This window comes from Rhea americana, unplaced genomic scaffold, assembly GCF_003343005.1.
Source record: "Rhea americana isolate MKP2758 unplaced genomic scaffold, rheAme1 scaffold_2, whole genome shotgun sequence".
Lineage (NCBI taxonomy): Eukaryota > Metazoa > Chordata > Aves > Rheiformes > Rheidae > Rhea > Rhea americana.
Window position 1 is genome coordinate 9109450 of NW_028186149.1, and position 14178 is coordinate 9123627.

The window sequence follows — 14178 nt, forward strand, 5'->3', positions numbered from 1 at the left end:
GCGGTGGCGGCGGGCGCGGGGCTGCCCCGCGAGCCCCTCTCCCGTCAGCGCGCCCGCGGCCGGGTCGCGTCTCCCGTCTCCATTGTTCGGCAGCGCGGCCTTGCGAACAGCCTTCTCTCATCTATGCTCTGTTTTCTTTTCAATATATGTGTTTTTTAATACCAGGGTTTATACAAGAACCTGTTTCGTTTTGTGGGGTGCCGCTGTTCTTTCGTTTTCATCTTTCGGCCTTTCCCCGCTTTTTTTCTGYACGCTGTCATATACAAGGGAGACCRTAACCCCCCAAGAAAGAGGCTGTGTAAACTTCTACAGCGAAAGCACAGTGTTAATTTCAGCGCTCCGTCTTCCGACTGCTGCTGATCAGTTCTTCATCCCTGTGCGGTTATTCCTTGACTGATGCTTACAGAGGTTCTTCAGTGATTGAGCATGTAAAATGCATTCCAATAACTTGGAAAATCTAGGTGTGGAGCACAAATCTGTGCGTTTCTGCAATCCACTGAAACTTCTAGTCAGATGTTTTGTTTAATTTGAATTAARAGGGTGTTTTATTACTCAGTATTTTGGTCAAAATGTACCTATTAAATCTTACATATCCGAGCGTATCCATGAAGTAGGTAGAAATCTAGGCTGTCTCTCCTTAGAAGAGTGTTGGATTTTAAAATTTTAGAAGGAAGCTTAAGGAGCAGCCTTTCTCACTTGAAATAGTGTTTGGTATCTTCTATTTGTATGTTGCTTGCTCTTCTCAACTGAGCTTTCTTTTTTTTWAATTTATTTATGGTGTTTTGTGCTATACTTGTTAGTGATGCCATGGCTTAGAAATATATGGATTGATCTTATCTGATAGAGATTTGTAAACTGAATTAGTTTTAACTGGCTTATCAGTTTTTCTGGCAACATAACTTGTTTGCAGTATTTTATACTTACCTGCTATTTATCAAATATTCCATAGTATTTTGAAGCCTATGTTTAACAGGCTGTTTGCCTGAGTTGAATTTACTAAAATGAATTTGCGTAAAATGTTCTGAAAATTTCCCTGCCMCTCCATATGTCTTTAGCAATTCTTAAGAATTGCCAGACAGCCTCTCATATTAAAATCAGTAATTATCCTAAAGAAGATCTAGCAGGTGAGTCATTTAGTGAGGCAATTCCAAGAATTGTTAATTTTTCTGTGTGATAAGTGTTTGCTAGATCAGCCTTGAAATCCCTTGTTCTGATTTGAAGTCATTCTTGAGTTYGCTATTTAATGGTGGGGAGAGAGCTGTGTGCAAGGAGAGCTGTTTTGACTGCTTTTGGACTAGGAATACCTCAATTTCTGGATCTTTTGCTTCAAATTTTTTGTTTGCTTGCGCTCAGGGCAGCRATGGAACAGGGATTTGGACAGGGCAGAGATTTGGACTTCTTGTCCAAATGGAAGCATCTGAAATCATCYTGAAATATGATGTTACATTTAACAGTTACCTTGCTTATATTTAAAAATATCCTATCACATCATCTGCCTCCCCATGTGAATTATCTGTTGGATGAAGGCACTCTATTGTGTTTTAAACTTCTCTTCTCAGCCCTGAGGCTCTGCGTAACTCTAGCCTTGCCTGCTTGCCTCTTTGTGTCTTATCGCATCAGCCGTGCTTTCTCTGCAGTGCTGGTGATAGAGTTCAGCATCCAAACTCCTCTTTTTCTCATAGTTATCTTTAGCACTTGCTGTGCTTTCCCTTCTTTGAACCTTTGCACTAAGACCAGAAACTTTTCCTGTTTCTGTTTTATGTCCTTCCATGAGACCCATTTCTGTAGTGGTTCAATCTTTGTGAACTGTCAAGATAGCTGCGTATTTAGTGAAAAAAAAAAAACTTGAATATAGAGTTTATGGTGACATGGTAGAGTTTGGTTGCATTATCTTTTTTGCATGTGAATGTTGCAAATAGATCTGTAAGAAGACTTGTCAAAAAGTACATGTGAAGGGATACACTTGTATAATCTACGGCTTAGGTACCTGACAGGGTGGTAAGCTTATTTTCTTTTCCAGAAAGACTCTGATTAGCCTATTATTTGGGAGGAGTTTAATACCTAGTTATTCTAGCAGTGTCATTTTTACTAGACTTCTGATAATGTCAGCATATTATCAAAAACAAAACCAAGTCTGTAGTTCTAGTTTTTAAAGACGGGATTAGATTTTAAAATAATGGTTTGTACTTTGAAAAATCAAGAGAATGAAGTGATACTTCTCATACCAATATATTTAATCTGAAAAATGTATTTTTTAACAGATATTTATTTAATTTGGAATCTCTCATTTCCTTTAACTATGTCTACTTTGGCTATGATATTTGCATGCCATATAAAATTGCTGAAACAGGTAATGTTAGTTCTGGTTTTTGTTCTGTTCTTTTAAAGGCAAACTGACAGTGAAGCTAATGCACATGTTTTCCAGAATTTTTGCCTTTTAGATCGTTTCATATTTCTAATCAGAATAATTCTATTTTGAATGGAGATTGAGGTAGTAGGTGAACTGCTTAACATTGCACTGAAAGCTAAATCTTTTTAGAAAAGCTGTCATTCTTAGTGTACAGTAATAAGACTAAAGAAATGCTGTGCATTGATGATTATCAAACTCTAGTATTTGACTGTGTTTTTCGTAAGCTCAAATTTTCAGATTTTCATATGTTTGAGACAACTTTAGCTTTCTTGCAAATCTTTTTGCTGAGCAGCTGAAATATCTAAAATGATGTAATATAACAAATATTGATACCAAGTACTTTTAAACTGTTATGCAGTGCAACTTACCTTTATTGGTTGAAAATCTGGCAGCTCACTTTTTAGAATGTAAACTGAATATTAAATAATCTTACTGTGTGTTTATATTTGGATATTTATATAGTTTTATAAAGTTTGTATTCATATTTATATATAAAGATCATACCAATTCTCATCTCTGATACTGACCTGGAGTGGAGGCCTTTAACAAATGAGCCTCTGTACTTCATTATTTCTATAAAAAATAGTCAAGGATACTGACTGACCTGTGAAAAAGAACTAAAGAACTGTWTGTGGCTTGCATACTCACTTCTCTAAAACCTTCTCCTTCTCCACTCATTCTTTCACTATTGTGTTCTCTACAATCTTGTTACTGTCCTTTATTCCCTAGTAGGGCGCCTTTACAGTCTTTAAAGGGGTATGTGTTTTTTATGCAGAAATTGCRTTGTGCTGTTTTGTTCAGCTCTCTACTGAAATTGTAGATTRKKTTTMCAKTAMTGKAAAMMYAAAATCACCTACCAGAAGAATGAAAAGGTGCCCCCCACCTTATTTYTGGTGAGCTACTGGCTAATCAGGGTGTCAGATGAGTGTTAGCAATGGTGTGCAAGAAAGGAAGCCTGATACGACCTATCTTTCTGGTAGCAGCCAGTGATTAAATTAGCTTTGCCTGTTGCATCCAACTGGATTTTGGAGGGACCACAGATCTCACTGGCAGAGCCCTGGAGACAAATTGCCATCACAACATTGCTCTGCTGAGAGTAGATCAGGTTTTGAGGGATGTTGAGTTCTTTTCAGCCTTCTTTATGCCTATGTTTTTATTAACATGTAAAGCGGATTAGCTGTTTTCAAGCAAGGGTGTGAAGCCTTTTCTTTAACTACCAGGTTTGCTGGAATCACAATGCAGTTTGGGGTGTCTGTGTGTGTGTGTCACCCTGCCAGCCTCTAATTCTTGCAGAAGGGTAGATAGACATCAGTGCTGTGATGCAGGCTACTGGATAGCTGTTAGTAAGCAGAGGAAATTTCTTATACCTCTGGCCTTTCCAACAAGGAAGCAGTGAATTTCTTCCTTTACTATGTCCATTATTTCCTTCCCAAAAAGTGGAAGAAAGTGTGCTCTAAATGTGTGTGTGAGAGAGAGAGCAACACAATTATTTTTCTGGCTGTGACCGTGTTGTTGTTATTTTGGTACATATAGCACATTAAACAGAGTATCGTTAAGTTCTGAGTGATTCTGAATATGTTATCTGTATCAGTGTTTGGGGTGTAAGAAACATTTCTGCTTTTCTCGTGTAATGGTAGGTGACAAACATTTGGTAGCCATGGGGTAAGGGAGATCTTGGGGATAGTCATAATAGTGATGAAAATCTCTTTTTAACCAGGGCCTGAGAATGTCCTCTAACAAGGACATGAAAGGTCTAGGATATTCAAATGTGAAAAAATGGTTTGACAGCGTGTGGTGTGAGGATGTTGCAGGAATAGTCTGTAAGATAAATATAGCAGTTCATTGCCAAGGAGGGTATTTAAGGCATGGTAACAAACTGACATCACATTAGAACTGATTTAACTTTCAAACTAAAGTTACACATTTTCCCCCTTAACTGTCAAACAATAATGAGGCAGCAGATTTGAATTAAACCTTAATTCTTGGGATTTCTATTTTTTTTTCATAATCTACCCTATAACTTTATCTACTGACTTTAACAAACACTTCCATAAAGTTGGATCAAAGTTATGGCTTATTTAATGTTTACATTAAGAGCAATATARTTCTTTTTCCTAGTAACTCTTACAATCTCATTCTAACTTGGAGGACCTGCTTAATATCCTTTCACATGTTTCTGTTGTCAGATTTTCTAAAATGTTTGAACTATCTGTGTGTGTGGAAAATATGTAGCTGAGTTAGTAGTAGATCCAAAACCATCTTTACTTCAGTTGAGGGAAGATAGCATGTAATGTGTGCTATCTTTATCTGTTGTTTTTTCCCAGTTGCAAGATCAGTGTAATTTGCTGACTGAGTAATGAAATTGGTACTTTGTATGTGYAGTTTGACAAATAATGTTTTCAGAATATGATCCCACTTTAAGTTTACTTCAAAAATAGCTATTGTAAAATTTCTATGAAGCTTTATTTCTACTTCATTCTACTTCAACCTTTCCATTGACATAAATAATTTACTTCAAAATATAGTCCAATGTCTTGTTTAAATGTGTATCCTGTGTTCTGCAAACAGTATGCAACTCTGGYAATTTGAAAGAGTGTGGGCATATGTGTGCATGTACTCTGTTTATATCAGAAAAATTATGCACCAGTGTGAACCTTATCGAGGTCAAGACTTGCTGCTAATAATGGTAATAGCAACACTGGATTTCACACGTTGTTAAGGCAAAGCATTAAAATAAGTTAGACCTAGAAAAAAAATCAATAGCATGTTTAGTTTAGGGGGGAAAGATGGAAATGCGTACCAAAAATTATCTGGAAGCTCTTGCTTCAAGAAGGAATCATTTTGTATCTATAAAGCATCAGCCAGCACTAGTATCTTTATTCTGTTTATGCTGTCTCCTTCCTTTTAAGAGTGATATTTGAACCTGATGTAGAATTTGCTCAAATGCTGCATTTACAGTTTTAAGGTGGTTTGGATATATTTTTTAAAATACATGAATTGAGTTGAAACATTTTGGCAAACTTCTTTTTTAGAAAAAGTTAACTATTCTGAAAATTTAACTTCAGAAATGCTGAGACATCTCCCAGTTACTCTGCAGCTGCTGAATGAAACTGAGGCTCCCGTTAATTTCATCCAACAGCTGGAAGAGTTCCCAGATCTGTGGCTTTAGTGCATCTTCCATCATCTGGATTGCCTATTTCTTTTTCAGACTTGTTTTAGGACTTCACTTCACTTCTGCTGCTGTATCCTGCAGCAGAACTGGAAACAGCACCTGAGCTTTTGTTGCAGCTGTGGTGACTGAGACTCTTGACACAGGGATCTGTCACAGCCTAAAAGCCTCAGCCTTGCTGGCTGCCTTGGAGTTGCAGATCCTAGAACTGCTGTATTCCTGGTAATGGGTTAGCCCTGGGGCTGCTAGCCAGGGAGGCAGTGGGCTTTCAGAAAAGCGTTGATGTGGCTGGTGCATGTGAATGCATGCATGTAAGACTGGGAGACCTCTTTCTGAATTTTAGAACTTTGGAGCTACTTCTAGGTCTGTGGTAGCCTGGTCGGGCTTCTTGCTTCATAGGCATGGATCCCAAAGCCTAGGCTTGGATGACTCCCAGCACTGTGGGCTTCTGCCTTTGATTGTTGACTTTGTTTAAAAAACAAAATAAACAAAACCCCTGTAGGTTCTATGAGTTGTCATGTTCCTATTAAATTCTAGTATGCTGATTTTTCTTAATTCAGTATTAACTGGCTGAACCTTTCGGATAATTCCAGTAGTATACTCTTGTTGTCGTACATTGATCCATTTCTGCTCATGAATGCTTTCTCAGCAACAATTGTGAGTTAATTTGATCTTTTTATTCACTCTTTCACTATAATGTAACTGTAGTCTTCAAAGTTTGGGAAGGTATCTGGTACAGCTCAGTCAGTCTTAACACAGTAGTTACTGAAACTGAATACTGTCCTTTGTTCCGTGCTTTGTTCCCACTTCTTCCTACCCAAACAGATATTTATTATCTCAGTCTTATCTACTTGCTGCTTGTCACCTTTGCTAAGAGGCAAATAGAAATGATGCTTTCCCTTTATAGTCTGCTTACTTATTTGGTGAAATTTTGCAAGATCTGAAGTTAACAGTTCTTATCCTAATACTTGCCTTTTTCCTTTTCAGGTTTTGTGAACTAAAGACTTGACAATTATGATTTTTAAAATTGAATTTTATACCTTCTGTAACTTAGTTTCTAGCTGTCCTGTTAGGAATATTGTATTTCACAAGCATTTACTGCCTAAAAGTTTTTAGACTTGGGCCACTCCTTAAGCTAGTATTAGTTAACAGTCCAGGTCTTCCCACAGTTAATCAATCTGTTTAAGTCTGAAGACTGACTTGCAGTAGTTGAGGTATTGATACATATGTTACAGGGTATTCATCTCAGACATGGGACAGGGTTAATGTGTTTAAGTCTGTAACTTCTTTAATAGTCACTCCTAAATCTGGCAAAATCTTTCTTAAAGGTGTGGTTCTAGGCCAGTTTAAATTCACCTAAGTTTTGGCTGCCACAGTCCCATTCCTCCCTTTGTGCTTTACTCTGCTGCTTCAGGGATCTGGGTTGAACAGAAATCTAATCACTTCCCTTTTTTGAGGATTAGATATTTTTTTTGTTGGTCATTTCCCTGCATCAGCTATCCACATGACTGCATAAATGCCAGTGCTGGTATGAGATAGGGTGGGATCATGTGCAGAGGCTTAGGAAAATGGGATTGTGGCACACCAAACTTGGCAACAGACAGAGTTACTGTGGAATCTTGCTCTATGATGCTTGAGAGTTGAGTTGTGTTATCATGACATTAGTAAGTGTTCAAATTACTTTCTATATATACTACCCTACCTGGTTGTTTCCTAAATCTTAGAGCCTTAGGTACAAGGATGGATGGAACTGTGCCATCACAGGTCACATTCTGTACCCTCCTGAAAGTATAAACCAAATTGTATTACAGCCTCTTTCTAATTGTACTAAAAGCACATACTGGTTRTATTTGAATAATTTTGTAGTTAATTTTTAATTAAAAGGATGTTGTTCTTGACTTGTTTTACATTTGGTAGCATACATTCAAAAAAAATTACTGGATATGTTGTGCTGTATTCATTCTTTAGGATTTGAGCTGGATCAAGAYGAGTAGTTTTACCCCTCGCACCAAGCTATTATTTCTGTTGGCAAAAGATCCGCTTTGGGTAATTTGTCTCACATAAAATATTGCCAGATTTCTTTTTCCATATTCTTAACATGGTGCTTGTTTGCCTTTTGTGCTGTTTTTCTCTCTATTTAGCTTTAAGCTGAACCAGGAGGTAGTGAAGCTGCTTTCTACTAATATATTTGATAGATATTAGCATAGCAGCAGCTGAGCTTTAAAATGGTTACATCAATGTATACCATAACTAAAATTGCAAATTGTAAGCTTGATTCAATATATTGCTTTGGGGCTATCACCAGTCTGAAAAAGTTTAGCTTCCTTTCAGAGCCTGTCCCAGTTGCTGCTGTGATCATGCAGATATGAGTCAGGCATAACTTCACTCACCTGAATAGGTTAAGCTGTGCTTATGTTTAAATGACACATGATTGGAGCCTAAAAATACTAGTTGTGTAATTATAGAACAGTTAATTAACTTTCTGCTCAATTATAAAAATCAGTTAATCTACAAGAATGGGTGCAGTTAATTAAGTTTTAAATGTCAAAGTATTAACAGTTTCTCCTGTGTTCTCTGACTACAGTATTGGCCAAACTGTAATTTTCAGAATTCTGTTAAACAGCAAACTTAATAGAACTTTATCTGAAAATACTAAAGGGTGTGTGGCTGAGGGTGATCTTCTGGTTGAGATCATGAAGGAATGAGTGATTGATGTTGAAGGAGTTTCTGCTCATAGTAGAAATCTTGAACCTACTGGGAAAATAGTAATGAACCAGTGATACCACAACTGACAGATACCCTAGACWACTTTCCAGGAAACTGGTCTAGTGTTGCAATGCCAATGCCTCTGGATGCAGAACTAGTTGGAGGCTTATTTCCATTCACAAGCTGAGGTGTACTGACCCCCTAATTTTCCTGCAGATAATGTTTGTGGCATTACACTGCAAACTAGTTAATGGGGCCACCCTGTTAGCTCTTGCACTGCCTATGTGAGTGGCAGTAAAAAAAAAAAATAATGTGGAGGTTGGGGTGGACATCAGCCTCTTAAACTGGCTGTGCAGTCAGAGGCTGCACGTTGAAATGTGGAAGTGTCCCCTTAACTAACCTTTGTCCGTTTAGATTGTGCCGACTTCTGAAACACGTCTGATGGGGATTTGTACCTTTGCCCCGTTAAGCAATTGATCTGTCTTATTCTTGGTTTCTTTTAAAAGGATTTTTCTGTATAAGATTTTTATAAGTTTTCAAGCTGTATTAAAAATGCAGTTTATATGTGTGCAGTTTTCATTGTGAATTAGGCATTCCATCTTTACCTACTTCTCTATGTAGGGTTTGGGACTCTTAACTGTTAAATTCCTTGTAATTGTTTCAAATGCCATAATTAAACTGTGTGGTCTTTGATTATATAGGGAGAGAAGACAGAAAACACTAATAATCTTGTCCTGGTTTGGGCTCCCAGTTAGTGTTATAGGTGAATGTTTTGCGGTGATGAAAGCTGCTAACAAACAAATCATTGTTTGAATGCATCAGTCTGGTCATGGCTGGTGCTTAGGGACCACCAGAAATATGTGGTACTACTATAATCATAGAGCTTTACTGGACAACGGAATGTATACTAAATCTGGGACTGAGATTATTATTATTATTTACTGGTATAGATGACATACAAGACTTACGCTTTCAGAAAAGTCCTGTTTTCAGCTTGTGAAAAATATTTTTAGGGGATATGCATGCATGTGGACAATCTATAGAATACAAGCACACTTTGCAGAGAGTGATGAGGATTGTTCACAAAAGCTAATTGGGCAATGAGTGTCCCTAGGCACCTCATTGGAGAGGGAGTTCGAACAGCTGTTTTCTTTTGTGTTTCAGCAGAGAGAATCTAGAAAAATTAGTGCAGCTAAGATGGAGTTAGTCTTTCTGACTGTTCTCTTGGGTATAACTAGTGGATTTTTTTTATATTTTTCTGATAAATATAAAGATCAGCATGTAGGAAAAGAGGAATCTTGTGTGAATAACTAACATACTAGTAGTTGAGGTTTAATTATACTGTGAATTGGGAAAAATTTGTCTTCACTACCACATGAGAGTGAATGTTACTTTCAAACCCAGGGTATCTGCTCACCTAATGCGTGCGTGACCTTAGGCAGTACCTTTTTGCTTCCTTGGCAGCTCTCTGCGAAATAGACAAACGCTGCCTTAGCTTCCCTTTTTCTTCTCTGAACATCAGGATACAGTTGCTTAAAAAGAATACATTGTGTGACAAATCTGTTATATTGTCTTGGCTGCTAGAGTAAGTGTGCTGTGGGAGATTACTTTGATATACCTTGACAGTATGTTTACATCAGCTCAGTCTTGCTAACCCAGTAGTTTACTGCTGCCAAAGGGGTTGTCCTGCTTCTCTTAATCCCACTTACATCATGGCTGTGTGGTCCTTTCCCCGGCTTAGCTTTGACATCAGGTGAACTGATTCAGATGCTAATTGGGCAGAACTATTGGCTCTTTGTTTTCCTGGAATTAATTTTGTGCTGTTTTAGCTGAATCAACTCACCAAAGGGCTGGTGCACTATAGCCAGCCTGAGAGAAGTGCCACAAGTACATGCCTTGGAAAAGGAAAGAGGGCAGAGTAGTGTCTTGTTCAGTTTGTCTCATCTGACTACACTCTTACTRTGTAATTTTTAAGAACTGCATTTGTTAAAGGAAATATTTCTCCTCTGTATCTTGGTCTTGCTCTTGCCAGGACYTCTACCTTCTGACTGTTGCCTTCATTTTTCCAGAATTTTAGTATTTCTTTACTACTTTCCCCTGCTGAGCCAGTGAGAAGCCCAAGGTATAAGTCCAGTACAACCTAGCCATAGCTTTGTGCTGTATACCACCTCTAGTGTTCATAGAATCATAGAATCGGTAAGGTTGGAAGGGACCTCTGGACTAGGTGATCTCCAACCTCCCTGCTCAGCAGGGTCACCTACAGCATGGTAGACAGGGTTGCATCCAGGCAGGCCTTGAATATCTCCAGAGAAGGAGACTCCACAACCTCTCTGGGCAACCTGTGYCAGYGCTCCRTCACTCTCACAGGGAAGAAATTCCCCCTCACGGTCAGGCGGAACTTCCTGTGCTTCAATTTCTGCCCATTGCCTCTTGTCCTGTCACATGGGGCAACTGAAGAGAGTTTGTCCCYGTCCCCTTGACACCCTCCCTTCAGGTACTTGTACACATAGATACGATCCCCCCCCCCCTCAGTCTTCTCTTCCCCAGGCTGAAGAGGCCCAGCTCTTGCAGCTGTTCCTCATAGGGCAGGTGCTCCAGCTCTCTGATCATCTTTGTAGCCCTATGCTGGACTCTCTCCAGTAGCTCCATGTCTCTCCTGTACTGGGGAGCCCAGAACTGGACACAGKACTCGAGATGAGGCCTCCCCAGGGCTGAGTAGAGGGGCAGGATCACCTCCCTCAACCTGCTGGCAACAGTCTTCCTAATGCACCCCAGGMTACCATTGGCTTTCTTGGCCRCAAGGGCACATTGCTGGCTCAYGGTCAACCTGTCATCCACCAGCACTCCCAGGTCCTTCTCTGCAGAGCTGCTCTCCAGAAGGTCAGCCCTCAGCTTGTACTGGTGCCTGGGGTTATTTCTCCCTAGGTGCAGGACTTTGCACTTGCCCTTGTTGAACCTCATGAGGTTCCTCTCCGCCCAGCTCTCCAGCCTGTCCAGATCTCTCTGAATGGCAGCACGGCCCTCTGTTGTATCAGCTCCACCCCCTCCCAGCTTGGTATCTTCAGCAAACTTGCTGAGGAGGCACTCTGTCCCCTCATCCAGGTCGTTGATGAAKAAGTTGAACAGGATGGGACCCAGTACTGAGCCGTGGAGGATGCCACTAGCCACAGGCCTCCAACTAGACTTCACGCCACTGATGACAACCCTCTGAGCTCTGCCTTTCAGCCAGTTCTCAATCCACCTCACTGTCCACTCGTCTAACCTACACTTCCTGAGCTTATCTGGGAGGATGTTATGGGAAGTAGTGTCCAAAGCCTTGCTGAAGTCAAGGTACACAACGTTCACTGCTCTTCCCTTATCTACCCAGCTGGTCATTCCATCAGAGAAGGCTATCAGGTTGGTTAAGCACGATTTCCCCTTGGTGAATCCATGCTGGCTACTCCTGATCACCTTCTTTTCTTCCATATGCCTGGAGATGACATCCAGAATGAGCTGTTCCATCACCTTTCCAGGGATGGAGGTGAGGCTGACCGGCCTGTGGTTGCCTGGGTCCTCTTTCTTGCCCTTTTTGAAGACTGGAGTGATGCTGGATTTCTTCCAGTSCTCAGGCACCTCTCCAGTTCTCCAGGACTTTTCAAAGATGATGGAGAGCGGCCTGGCAACAACATCTGCCAGCTCCCTCAGTACCTGTGGGTGCATCCCATCTGGGCCCATGGATCTGTGAATGTCTTACCTGCCCAGAAGGTCTCTAATCTTATCCTCCTCAACCAAAGGAAAGTCTTCCCTTTCTTTCTCCCTCACGTCCAGGCTGCAGGATTCATGAGGGCTGCCCTTAGCAGTGAAGACTGAAGCAAAGAAGGCATTCAGTAATTCTGCCTTCTCTGTGTCCCTTGTCACAAGGSCCCCTGCCCCATTCAGGAGCGGGCTCTCATTTTCCCYAGTCCTCCTCTTGCTGCTGATGTATTTGAAGAAGCCCTTCCTGTTGTCCTTGACATCCCTTGCCAGACTCAATTCCAACTGGGCCTTAGCCTTCCTCGCCGCATCCCTACATACTCTGACTGCATTCGTACAGGCTCCCAAGTAGCCTGTCCCCTCTTCCACAGTCTGTGTACTTTCTTCTTCTGCCTGAATTTGGCCAAGAGCTCCTTGCTCACCAGTGCAGGTCTCCTGCCCTCTCTGCTGCACTTCTTACTCATAGGGATGCACTGCTCTTGAGCTTGGAGGAAGTGATGTTTGAATACTAGCCAKCTCTCCTGGACCCACCTTCCTTCTAGGGCCTTAACCTATGAGATTCCTCCAAGTAGGTCTCTGAAGAGCCTGAAGTCTGCTCTCCTGAAGTCCAGGGTTGCAATCCTGCTTGTTGGCTTACACAACTGTAACATGACAGTGTTGTCATGTTTCACTGGAAAAATATTAAAGAAGACGAGCGCATTACATGAATGGTGTTGTAATCGCTCAATGTCATTGAGATTAGTCAAAAAAAAAAGTTATTTCACTTTCAGAATATGTTATAAAATAATATATTTAATTTTTGAATGTTATTATTTAGGCTTGTTGTATTTAACATAGTTTTGCAAGTAGCTCAGCTCTTTTGGTAACCTGCAATTGTTTGTATTTTAATTAACAATTCTGTGTGCACATGAAGGATGGCATGATTGGTAAAACAGTGTGGTAAAATGGTACACTTTTAGCAGCCTAAACATTGGCTTAGAGATGGAATGAATGACTTTTAAGCGCTCATGCAAAACACTGTCTTTTGTAGGTTTTACAACTCCAGCTTTAACCTTTGAAAGAAAAATCCGAGAAGGGTGTTGGACTCTAGTTGAGACCTTCAAAAGCTACTAATATTCAAATACTCGAATGCTAATGGCAAAGTCAGTATAGAGGAAGATTTCAGCAGTCTGTATCATACAGTGATGGAGAGCTCAATTTTATGTAAGAGCGATCTCATGAAAAATCAATAAAATAAGGCACAGTAGGTCAAACAACTGTTTGATTCCCTCAAAAACAGCGGGTGGAAGATTTTAAAAGTACATAAATAAGCTTTATATATTATTTCGGACAGTAAGTAGCTGCTTTCACATTTGCATAAATAAAGCCAGTTAAATTCCTTTACGCTTTTCTAGAATATACAGAGACTACTTAAATAATTTTAGAGGGGAAAGCACTTTATATTCTAGTATGAGTTTAGGTCCATGAATGTCTCTAGCCTGCTATCATACTACATATATTTGGAGATGAGTTTTAGTCGATGTAAGCTCTTGAGCACTGTAGAGTTAGCTAGCTTTAATGTGAGAGCTAGCTGTCTGTCTTGAAAGGTAATAGAAGTGTAACTGAACCCGGTAATTACTTGTTAATCAGCTGAATTTAAAAATACGTAGTTCTTGTAATGCTGCCTACTGAACATCTAATATGCCAAACTCGTTTTGATTTCCTCTCCCTTCTCCCCCATCTTCTACTTTCTCCATCCTATCCTAATTTCTAACTCACCTTTACAATTACAAGAGTATTAAGATTAATGGTGCTCCCACCCCTGATGTCCTTTTGAGAGTACAGGAAGACCTAGTGAACATGACAGTCAAATGATCTTGAACTTGCACACAGAGGTGCGTGTGAAGAGWGAGAGACATGCTGCTTGCAAAATCTCTTAAGAACTCTGGTCATTCTAGTGGGTTGAGTAATATAGTTATTTCCTCTGGTGCAGCTAGCAAATAACGGGATGTTTGTGTGCATGCAAACATCTATGGACTGTAGAGACTAGGAGTTAAGGCAGTGTACCCTATCCTACCTCCCTGGTGGGTTTCTTGTGAACAAAATTCCCAATCTGTTGTTTCAGGTGATTCTTTACATGTTTGCTAGCAGGGCTCTTTCCTAGTTTACTGGTTTGGATCAT

General features: G+C 40.0%; 1 protein-coding gene across 1 annotated transcript in view; it reads left to right on the forward strand.

The window, feature by feature from the left end:
* Nucleotides 1-4067: 4067 nt before the first annotated feature.
* TRPM7 (transient receptor potential cation channel subfamily M member 7) overlaps nt 4068-14178 on the forward strand; it is a 57757-nt gene continuing 47646 nt past the window's right edge. Inside the window, exons 1-2 of the mRNA XM_085303673.1 lie at nt 4068-4072; nt 4979-5096. Of these exons, the coding sequence (XP_085159799.1) occupies nt 4068-4072; nt 4979-5096 (123 nt within the window). The remainder of the gene's footprint in view (nt 4073-4978; nt 5097-14178) is intronic.